This window comes from Gavialis gangeticus, unplaced genomic scaffold, assembly GCF_001723915.1.
Source record: "Gavialis gangeticus isolate Ggan-Ray unplaced genomic scaffold, GavGan_comp1, whole genome shotgun sequence".
Taxonomy (NCBI): Eukaryota; Metazoa; Chordata; order Crocodylia; family Gavialidae; genus Gavialis; species Gavialis gangeticus.
In genome coordinates, this window is record NW_017728996.1 from 43475538 (window position 1) to 43487229 (window position 11692).

Consider the following 11692-nt stretch of genomic DNA (forward strand, 5'->3'; position numbering starts at 1 on the left):
CACCCCACCCCCCCAAAAAAAAAGCTATTGTGAGAGTCTGAACAGCAAGAAGAAAATTATAATCAAGCATCTTATTAAATGGTGTGACTGTGTTGGGGAGCTCTGTGCTGGATGGATAGATGACCGTGCATGGACAACCAATGAGAACAGTATCCTAATGCACTATTTAAAAAGAAAGTTCCCTGCACAGTGAAGATCAATGTATAAATATCAATGAGTATCATGACTAAAATGAGGTTTCCTATTTGGCACGTACCATAATACACCTACTGCACGATGGCAGTCGCATTTACTGAATCCTATTTACTGACTTGAACTCTACACAAGGATAGCAGTCTAATAGTTGGATTCCTGTAGCTATTTCACTTGATTCTCCCTACCCAAGCAGTGGCTATGTATCTTGACAGTTGAAATCCCTGCTCAAAAGCAAATGGAAATGCTATACTCGTATATGAGTAGGAGGCTGGATTAGGTGACTTGATGACGTCTTTCCAGTTCTGTTTTCCTATGATCCGATGTCCCCTGTTCTAGATATTTTCAAAGTCCATCTGCCCACCCCCTGCCAAGGTAAACTGTGCTGTTGTAATTCCCTCTGATAGGGCAGTTCTTAACTGTTACTGCTCTTTAAATAGCTGAGACTATTTGACCCTTTGCTTGGGATGCTAACATGGCAAGAATATAATGCACCTTGTAGTACTTGTGCCATAAGGCTATTTGCCAACCAGAAAATGGGTTCTTGTTGCTTTTCTGCACCTGCTCAGCACTTAAGCCATGGCTGCTTTCTTTTGCTGCCTCAACTTGTGAAGTAGTAGTTTGGTTCTCTAATTCAGTGGTTTTCAACCCTTTTGGATCAGTGTACCCCCGGTGGCTGGATGCAGGGGTGGGGTATTGTGTGTGGCTGAATGCGGAGTGGCGGCAGCTGCCATGTACGAGCTTCCCCCACTTGCTTGGTAGCGTGGGATGGTACATGGTGGCACTCCATCCCCACTTGCCCAGGTGTATTCCCTAAGGCCTTCTCATACTCCCAGCTGACAACCCCTACTCTAAGTCTTTAACACACTGAGTTAGAATTAGAAGTTTTACTTTGCACATGTCCTGCTCTTGTAATTGTGAAGTATTTCAGTGTGTAGAACATGGAGGTCAGCAGATACTGTGACAGGGGTGAAGTTTCCTTGCATCATAGATGGTTTAATTTCCTGGCTATTCTGACTTCCCATAACAACTGCTCTGTAAAATAAGCATGTGACTAGAGAGTTTCCACATTTAGTAGATTTGCTGAGATAGGAAACAAGGATTAAATCAACTTGGGTCAAATGCAGACTGAATTGACTTTGGATCATGTGGCTTTCTCATGGGCATGCTCAAGCTGCTGTGAATGGTAATGGTGAAGTGCACAACATTAGAGTGAACCACTAGGTAACTTCCCATTAGAAGAGAAAACCAGGTTTAAACCATCTGCATTGAATCACTTTTTAATCTTCTTGAGGTCTTAAATTACTCTAATACTGCTGAAGTTTGCTGGTGGACTTCAAGGAAATCTGAATAGGTAAGGCCTTTGGGTGGGGTGGGGGAGGAGATGCTGGCAACCTCCTCCCAAAGTTTCTGTTCCTTGCATACTGAGGAAACAAGATAAGATGCCTCACCCAGAGTGTGTCTTTCTTTGCAAGTCAGCTGCATGAGCACTGGGTCTGAGTACTCTACATTACCTCCCAAGAGCTGCTCATGTCCAGTGTGCTACTGGCATCGTCTTCAGTCTCTCCTTGCCTGTATCCCCACGTGCTTTTTCCATTTGTCTCCTGTACTGGTTAATTTGAATTTGATGCTTGGTGCCTAATGTTCAGCTGGCTAAAATGTTTCAACAGTACTCTGTTAGACCTGAGGTAACCCCCTTTCCTATTTAAAACAGAGTAGGGTTTGTTTATGGGACTGGTTCTCTTTTTGACCTTCTTATTTCTGTACCAAAACCCAAAAACTGTGGCACTGATCTCCACTGTCAATGCCTTACATATAATCCTAGTTGAGAAATAGACTTTCAATTTCAGTGTCTTAAAAAAAAGTCTGGGTATTCATAGCATGGGTTATTATGCATGTGTGTGCCCAGACACCGTACTTTTCCTACACCCAACCCTCCAGTACATACTTGCTTGTATTTTTTAACCTAAATCCTGCACGCCTTGGCTATAGATTAAAGCCAGAACTGCTTTTTAGCTGGGACCATCCACTTCAATTGAGGGCCAAGTCAAGATCTGTTTAGTGCAGCCAGTCCTTCAGTACGTCTCTTTCACAATTCTCCCCTGGACATTCTCCACTGATTCAGAGAAAAGGGAGCACATTCATAAAAAGAACAATGTAACATACCCCAAATGCAGGCAGATGAGAGCAGAGCAGAAATGGTCAAGGTACTAAGGTGGGGGGAGTGGCTTTGTGGTCAAAATTCTGATGCTTCACGTCAGTGATGCTCAATTTCTTGGCCTGGTGGGTTGGATCCAGCCAGTGTTCTTGATTTCAGTGCCCAGGTAGGCACAGTGGGCACCATCTGGCTGCAAGGAAGGGGTGTCCCACAGGGGAAAGAATCTTGTCCTCTCCCCAACCAGCTGCACAGGGCTTGGGAGGTGGGTGGGGGGTGTGGCTGTCACTACTTCCTTGCCACCAAATTTCCAGACCATGCATGCTCTGCGGCCCAGATGAGATGGCTCTACAGGGTGCATTTGGCCCACAGGCTGGAGGTTGAGCACCCCCACTCTAGATTAGTGCAAGCTCTCAGACCTGATTCTGTAACGCCAGCCCACTGCACTACAGAATTTCCTTGAAGCTAGTTTATAGCTTGGAGTGTTTTTTTGGGTTTTTTTGTTCTGAAACTTCTGGGGGGTTAATTACTTGGGAACTGCATGCCCCTAAAGGTTTGTCAGCCATGGGCTGAGGAGGCAAAAAAATGTTTTATAAATATTGGTATGGCACCTCTTTAAATTGGATTGTGTAGCATGTCTGACCTGTGGCTGGCCTACAGTAATCCCCACACTCGAAGTTGCATCAGCTTGGAGCATCTCCAAGTCTAAAAATGGCACATGCAGCTGGATTGCACATGGGTGTATAAAAGCTAAAGACACAAGGAAGCAGGACTGGGCAGACCCTCCCTGACCCCAGATCCCCCATCTCCAGCTTTTGGGAACCTGCATGCAGCATTCATGTGTAGCTTTCAGACCAAGGTCCCCTGTGTCAATTCTGACACTCAGTTGAGCATCAGGATCAGGCTGTCCTTGCATCTGGAACAAAACCAACCTCTGGGCCAGGTAGAGTCCTGGCCTCCAGTCATGCAGTTGGGATCTGAGGAATTTTATACCCCATCCCAAATATTGCACTTCCCACTGTGCGTATGTGGCATGGGAGAGGCCAGGGTGTTTGGAATGGGCATAAAATTCCTTGGGTCCTGTTGTTTTAATGGCTGCCAAGGACCTAAAAACCTCTGTGTGAGTGAAAGAGAAATGGCTCATAACCCAGTATCAACTGATGAAATGCTGTAGAATTGCCATTTCATATGCTGTACTTTGAGTTAACTTGGTAACCAAAGCATTGCACATGCCTAGCCATGCAGTAAAATTCAGCAGGAAGTGGTAGCATATGTCATTTGACTTGTACTACAAATGGGTGCTGCTCACCACTTCCTGTTACTGAAGTGAAGAAACAAAACTTTGGGACTAGCCCTGTTTAGCTTCTACAAGGCTGCAGCCACTTACTTTATTATAATCTTGTACTTAACGGAAACAGGTTTATCCCCAGTAGTGTTTCCTGACTTGGCTTTTCCACTCCTTCACTTTGAATGAAAATAAACTTTTATGTGGCTGCTTTCTCAACAGTTTGTGTCAGCTTGGACAGAACAATTTTGTGTGAAGAAATCAATGATTTTTGAACAAGCCAAACAATGGTGGTTTCACCTTTTTTGTGGTGCCTGGGGAAAGCATAACAATGAACACAGCCAGCATGTACTCAAAGCATGGAGTCATGCACATATCCTTGTGTATGAATAGGCTATGCAACCAACTGTATTCCTCCAGGGACCTTCCCAGGAGGGACCTTCTTATTTGGAGCTTCTGCTGACATGTTGCAGTTCAGTCTTAATTTCATTGGGTTATGATGCAACCATCTTCAAACCACATGAGTCTCAGAACGCTTTTCACTTGACATGCTTATTCTAATGAACATGAAGGCTGAAGTCTGAGCTGAGGGAACTTTAAACCCTCTGACTCAAATTGCAGTTCTTATAATACAGATTTTTAGGAGTAGCTCTTGCATTGTGCTTTTATAAACTTAAATTCCAGCATCTGAAGTACTCTACTTTAAAAGGCAATTTTCCTTTTTGTTGCTTTTTATTAATATTTTCATGTATGTGTGTTTGTTTTTAAGGGGTGTAGGTTGTAGCTGTGTTGGTCTAAGACAAGGTTCTTTGGGTGAATCTGATATCTTTTATTAGACCAACTTAAATAGTTGGAAAACAATTTTTAAGCAAGCATTCAGGTTCAAAAACCCTCTGTCAGGCTAAGGAAGTTTCAGCAGTTGGTGTGTGCTCTTCCTGGATGGAATGAAAAGTAAAGCAGCCAGAGGCTGAGCTGGTATGCATACAAGATAGGCAGTCAGTAAAGATGTAAATTGAGGAGTCAGTGGGTGAGAGAGGCTGGGTGCGGGGGAGAAGGGGGATGAATGTAGCAGTTAAATAGTGGAGAGGTACCTGGGGAGTCAGATGTCAGGCAGGTTATAATGTGTCATAAATCCAATGTCTGCATTTAGTTTATGATTTTTTTTTTTTTGGTTTCCTTTTCTTTCTATAAATGCTTTGCTAGTAAACTGGACAGTCTGGTTATATGACCTTAAACAATGATAGACACTTAATGTTCTATGTATGCTCAATGTAAAGATGAAATATAGGGAATAGGATTATTGTTAGTTGTGTGTTCTGTTTTGTTTTGTTTGGTCTTCCTCCTCACTTCAGCCCCTCCCCTTCCTAATTTTGGTTATAGCAAACCTGCAAGTATTGGGACTCTTTGGGCCCTTGAGTTCCTGAACTAGCAGAAAAGAAATCCATGAACAGCTGTTTATGATTTGGGGTTGAGTGATTTGGAGCTAAAATCATAATGCTTTAAAGTAATTGGCAAAAGTTTAGGTGGTATTAAAATACTCACGTGATTATTGTAGTGACAACGTGTTCTCACCAACAAATACTGTCTATGATACATGTATTCATTTCATCACACTGATGTTTACAGCTGAATATATTTTGATTTCAATAAAAATTCCCAACTTCCCAAGTTAGGGTAAAGTTGAAGTAATAGCAAGTTTATGTAATGATGTGTCGTTTTCAGGCTGTTGCCAAATAAAAATCCAAAACAATTATTTCCTTTACTTCCTGCTTTGTTTGGGTTTTTTATCTGTGTATAAGCACTTGACAATAGAGACCAGATAGTTTCCAATTATGGTTAATGGAGGAAAAATGGCAACTGTTAAATATAGGAGAGAGGAAAAGACTTATTTAAATTGACCATGGCCAAATGAATTATATTAAGGCAGAAGAGGGATGTGGGCCATCATGAGGCTTAAAGGAACCTGACCTGGGGGGTGGATGGGTGGGTACTTCTTTTGTGAGCAACTGGATCAACCTAAGGCAGTGATTCTCAACCAGGATGACATGGCACAGTGGGGTGCCTTGAGATCTTTTTGAGGGTGCTGTGGGATGCCACACAATGTTAATGAAATGGTTTATAAATGTGATTTACAAGATAAACCCAGAGATTTCAAATAGAAATCCATAGTTGTGGTCTTTATTAGTTCTTTGCAACAGAAAAATGGCTGTTATTTTTCTGTAGGCAAAAAAAACCTAACAAGAACCTAAAGAGCTGGTGTTTTTCCAATAGCTGTTTTAGGTCTATCCAGGGATCTCTTGAGTCTGGTAAGGCTGAGAACCACTGCTGTAAGGTTTTAAGGTAGACATCTTTGAATATTAGATGTGAACACGTAACATGTTTGCTAGTAAGTAAATTGACTTGCTTCCCTGGGAAGTGAAGCAGAGACAGGTACACAGCCTTACACTGATATAAGTCACTTCACTGTGGTGTAGAGTATGTTGTCCCCTCCCCCCACCCCCCAAGAAAAAAATCTACTGGTCATGGGGTCTGCTTCCTAGCTACTTTAATTTTTAGGCTAGTGTTTGATCAGTGTAAACCCTAGTGTCCAGATGTTGTAATAGTGCCAACTACAGGCAGCTATCACAAGTGAGCTGGTTGCAGGTCTGTACTTTACTGTGGAGTAAAATCCATTGTGAATTACTCTAATAAGCAAGACTTTCTGAACCAACTAGCAATTTGGTTACCCTAGCATTGGGCATGCAACAGTCTGCCTAACTCAGAATTATTGATGTTTGCTTACATTTTCAAACTTTATGCTTTTCTATGGCATTGAAGGAAATACTGTTAACTTTATCTGTAGCATGCAAAAGCTTTTTAAAAACTACTGTTTTACAGAACCAATTGATTACACTAAACTGGGATGTGACAGAGGGAGAATAGCATTTTTTTTTCCTCTAGCTTTTACAGATTTGTAGATCTATGATTGAAAAAAGAATGTTCTGCTCCTAAGTTGATGGGTTAAATAATGGAAAATGTCTGTCTCAGTGACTTTACATTATCAATGGCTTTAACTTGTACTTGATTTACTTCAGTAAATCTTGTCTTGTGACCAATCTATGTAACAACTTGGGTTACATTATGCTCAGCTATTCAATTGAACTTGAGAGGCAATAGGGAGGCTGGCCACAATTTCAGGAGACTGGTCACCCAGATTAGTGGCCATACCACTCAGATAAAGTGTTTTGGGATTGCATCCTTGTCTGATATACTTGAGCATTGTAGCATGGTTCCCGTTGCATCAGCCTCTGGTTTATTCTCTGTGGTGCCTAAGCAGTCAGGGTAGTGCACATCTTGGGCACAGTCAGCTCTTTGCATTTGCACCACTCTATCGTGATCTGAAGTGACAGTTGCAAAATACTTGTTTTAATCTTTTGTCTAACACAGTCTTTTTAATTTTTTGTTTTTGTTTTTCTGAAATGTCCAGAAGAAACTTGATCCTGTTTCCTTTCCCTTTGTTGCTAAACTTAACCTATCTTTTTCTCTCCCAAGGAATTGACTTCAAAATCAGAACAATAGAACTAGATGGAAAGAAAATCAAGCTACAGATATGGTGAGTATTTCAAAATAGTGTAAACAGAATTAAGTCCTTTAATTGGTGTTGGTTTGAATTAACACATGGATAGCACACGGAATTCATGTAGCAGAGTGACTTTAATAATAGCAAGGCTATACAGTATCTGGCAAATGCTGGTTCAATAGCTATTTCACAGAATCATAGAAAATTAGGGCTAGAAGGGACCTTAGGAGAACCTAGTCCAACCCCCTGCTTAAAGCAGGACTGCCCCGAACTAGATCATCCCAGGGCTTTGTGTAGCCGGGTCTTAAAAACCTCCAAGGACGGGGATTCCACAAGCTCTCTAGGTAACCTCTGGGTATTTACCAGCGTCTTTTGAGTAGAAGGGTTCTATGCACTTCATACTTAACACATGTTGGCTGTAATACTGCTGGTAAAATGAGATGTTGGGAAAAATATTTTAATGACTTAAACGAGAGAAATACTAATTGCATCGGATCAGGCTAAGCAATTAAATTTTCTGTCTTTTTTTTTTTTAAGTCCGATCGACATGGGGATGTTTTGTGGATTTTTTATTTTTAATGAATTGATGCCCAGCCAGACTACTTGTAAATGGGTAGTAGGGTTTGCCAGTACTCCTTGGGTTTGAGGAGTGGAAGGACTGATGTCAGTTGGTGTCTGTCTGCTGCTATCAGAGGGAATAGTCTGGTTGCTTCAACCTGATTGTCCTCAAACACAAGCCACAAAATAGTGTACATTCATGTATAAAACTTAGGGTTCTTAATTTGGTTTGTTTGATATGTGATGAAAGGTTCTTGGATGAAAAACTTTTACAAGGGTGAATCACCATGGCTGAGTAAATAAACCTTGTGCCTTTGACTTTTTCTTTTGTTTTTGGGGTGGGTGGGGGGAAGAGGATTGAACCTCTAGTGTTCAGTGCTGTCTGCATGCACTTGACATTCAGAGATAGTGTATAGTCTTCTGGTCCTCACTGTCGCATGTCATGAAGCACAATTTAAGAGTATAGCTGTCCCTGATGCAGAGTTGTTGGTTCTTAGCCAAATGAGTGAGAGTATATTGTACAGGAAAATTGCTTTAGCTGTTGAGCTTCTCTTTCCTTTTGCAAGCATACTATGCTTTTGTTCAATACTATGCTCTTGTTCACAATCTCTTTACGTGGTACCTATCATAAAAAGGTCACATTGACTGAGACTGTAACTGTTTACTCATAGGTTTGAGATGATATGTCATTTCTTCTCATTATGTTATAATGATTATCAATACCTTTTTGAGGTCAGGAGAAGTTTCTCCATAAAACTTGTAAATTATGTTATTCCTAATATCCTGGAGTACAAAATACTCCTTGCTTTTGGAGTGGGGGTGTGTGATGGTTTGGGGGGGGGGGTTTAAAGTTGTTTTTCTTAAGTTTTTTAAAACTTGTTTTAATTTATTTTTAATTTAAAACAGTTAAACTAACAAGTGATTCTGTTTCTTGTTTTCTCTTCCCCTCCGCCCCCCCACCCCAAATTCTAGGGATACAGCAGGTCAGGAAAGGTTCCGTACAATTACAACGGCATATTACCGAGGAGCCATGGTGAGTGTTGTTTAAGGGATTTTCCTCCTTATAATGCAGTGAACTTTATATATTTGTTTCTTCATTTTTGGGTAGAGCATTATGACTTATAAAGCAGGGAACTAAGTTTCTTCAAGGTCATTAATATTATGTGATGTCCCCATTTAAACTAAGCTCCTTTTGTTCCATCTCTGTTCGGTTTCTGCAGGTGTAATAGATGTGACTTCAAACTGTGGGTACATATAGGCTGCTTATAGATGATGGGGGTGGGGTGGAAAAACACAGCTTCTAGTTTCAACTCAGCATGGCCCTGCTCTAAGTGTAGTGCTTGCCCAGAAGACGCATTGTGTTAGTTTGACCTGACTTGCCCAACGACTGTATAAATCAGGTGCTGCAGTGGGGCTTTTTGGAGCTTTTATCTAATAGTTGATTCAGTCAGTTTTAGATAAAAGCTCCAAAAAGCCCTGCTAAAGCACCCAATCTATATAGATATTGGGCAAGCTGAGTCAAACTAACATGCTTCCTCTTCCAGTAAAGGAATATGTTTTTTGGTTTTTAGTTTGGCTGTTGGTTTCTTTTGTTTTTTTTGTTTTAACCTTCCATGTTAGAGGTGCACCAATACGTCAATCCATATCATATTGCCACCGATTTTAAAAAGAAAATTGATCTTATCCGCAATTGGCTTTTTTGGCTGATGTGGCCAATAATGTCACTGATAAATGCCTCATGCATGCGCAGCTGCAGCACAGCATGCAGGCAGCCAGGAGCGCAGCCTGGCAGCTTGGAGAGTGGCATCCAGCTGGCAAGTCTGTTTGGGGGTGGGGAGAAGGGGCAGGGGGAAGGAAGGGGCTTGGGAGTGAGGCAGACCAAGACTCGTGTAGTAAGGGAAGTAGAGGGGCATGGGCAGGCACTGCGCAGCTGGGGACAGAGCTCTGGCTTGTCTTCACGTTGTGGGAAGGCTGGTGGTCAGTTCCCACCACTGCATGCACCCCCACAGGGCATGGGGGGTGGGAGCCACGTGCCCCTTGGATCTCTGTGGAGTGAGGGCAGACTGTTGCTGTGGGCTGAGGCCAGGGGCTCTTCCTGGCTGGGCCAGGGCTGTTCTTGAGCTGGGCATGGGTGGTGCTAGGAGGGGGGACTACAGGGTGGGCTATAGCCACCCCAAAATTTGCCTTAGCCCCCTTCATTGTAATGCTGCTGTCACTCACCCTTGCCCCACGCAGATCCAGGGGGCACACAACCCCATGTCCTCCTGAGGTGCATGTATTGGCAGGAGCCTGCCCTTCCCTGCACCCCTGGATGAGCTGCGTCTCAGTCTTCTGCCCCTGCCCCAACACCAGCCCCATTCTCTCCCTCATCATGGGGGCCTTAGTCTGCAATTCCCATGCCCCTTTCTTCCCCTCTTCCCCCACAACAGACTTACCAGCTGGATGCTGCTTTCTGAGCTGCTGGGCTGCATATCGGCAATTGGATCAGTATCAGCTGATATGGCTTGTTAAAAATTGGCCACTGGTATTGGCCCAAAAAATCTATCGGTGCACCCCTACCCCATGTCTATAAGTGCCCTACATACAGTCAGTATTTTCATGTTCTCATGTTGCAGCAGAATTGGTGACCTACAAATCTGTTAACATTAAAAGTAGTCTATTTTGAATAAGGCTACCTCTTCTAGCTCCAACTAACTATAACAATCACACTTTACTTATACATGTGGTTGACCTATAATCAAGCCCCCTACAGTCTTGACTTTTATATTTGCAATACTTTTCTGCATGCAGTAAGTACTAAATCAGTTTTCTGTGCAGTTTTATTTCAGTATTTTGTGGTGCACTTAATTGTTTGGATTCTTTACTCTGGGGTTTTGTAATGTCATTAGCAGTTCAGGTCACAGTCTTTGTAGTTATTGTATGGGGGGTGGGGGAAGCTGTTTGTGGAAGAGGGGGTATATCTGTATTCAGTAGGTTTGATTAAATCTCTATGCTTGCTGCCTTTTGCCACCTTCATCAGGTTGAGAATTCAGCAGCTAAACCCAAACAGGACGTGATGTATAAGCTGCCTCTGTTAGGGTGCAGACACACTTGCACCAATGTAGCTTGTATTTTACAATGGTGTAAAAGAGAGAATTATAGACAAATGATATATAGCCCTATGCAGATACAGGCCACTCTACTGTTGTTTGTTACCCTGTAGCAAAGCAGCTGAAGTCATACTTTGGGGAGGGTGGGGTGTTCCAAGTCTAGTCCAGTTCAACTGACTACTGCAGAATGGGCAAAATATGGCCTGCAGTTGCCTTTGCAGCACTCTACATGGAGCCAAACCCTGCTTGGAGCAGCCCATGTCACACTCCCACCTGCACCTGCCATGGCCATGCCTACTGACAGCCCTGGCCAACACACACAACTTTCCAGTGGAAATGCTGCTACTGCAGCCTCCCAGGTATTGCTTGGCTCCCCCTGTCTTCATTAGTGGCCCCTCCTCTCCCTTGCTGCCCTGTCCCAGTGTGTGGGGCTCTAGCTTCTACTCCTGGCTGTCTTCTACCTGCTCTGCCCTCCCGGCATGATAAGCAGCCACCTGCAGGTGGGTGGAAGGCAGCTGGGAGCTTCCTTCCATCTTGAGTGGTGCAGCAGCGGCAAGAGGAGGAGGATCTGCTCTAGGTGAGGAGAGCTGAGCAGGACCCAGGCAGCTGCAGCAGCCCTGCCAGGAAACTGCATGCTGGCTGGGGCTGGGGTCTAGGGTGGTACAGTTTGACTGGTGCAGCTTGGCCACATGAGGAACACTGTGGGCGCAGCCAGGCGGGGGAGGGTGGGGCAAATGCACCTGCACTGCACCTCTTAGCTGAGTTCTGCTGCATATGCCCCCTTGCCTCCCCCCCACTGCCTTTTCCCCTGATCTCTGCCACTTGCTCTTTAGTTACCAAGCATCCCAAGCACA

General features: G+C 43.4%; 1 protein-coding gene and 1 long non-coding RNA gene across 2 annotated transcripts in view; one reads left to right on the forward strand and one right to left on the reverse strand.

The window, feature by feature from the left end:
- Positions 1-11692, forward strand: part of RAB8B (RAB8B, member RAS oncogene family) — a 42028-nt gene that overhangs the window by 20889 nt on the left and 9447 nt on the right. The window contains exons 2-3 of the mRNA XM_019504374.1: positions 7164-7224; positions 8722-8782. Of these exons, the coding sequence (XP_019359919.1) occupies positions 7164-7224; positions 8722-8782 (122 nt within the window). The remainder of the gene's footprint in view (positions 1-7163; positions 7225-8721; positions 8783-11692) is intronic.
- Positions 8381-11692, reverse strand: part of LOC109288692 — a 14256-nt gene continuing 10944 nt past the window's right edge. The window contains exon 3 of the long non-coding RNA XR_002095209.1: positions 8381-8394. This is a non-coding gene — a long non-coding RNA (uncharacterized LOC109288692). The remainder of the gene's footprint in view (positions 8395-11692) is intronic.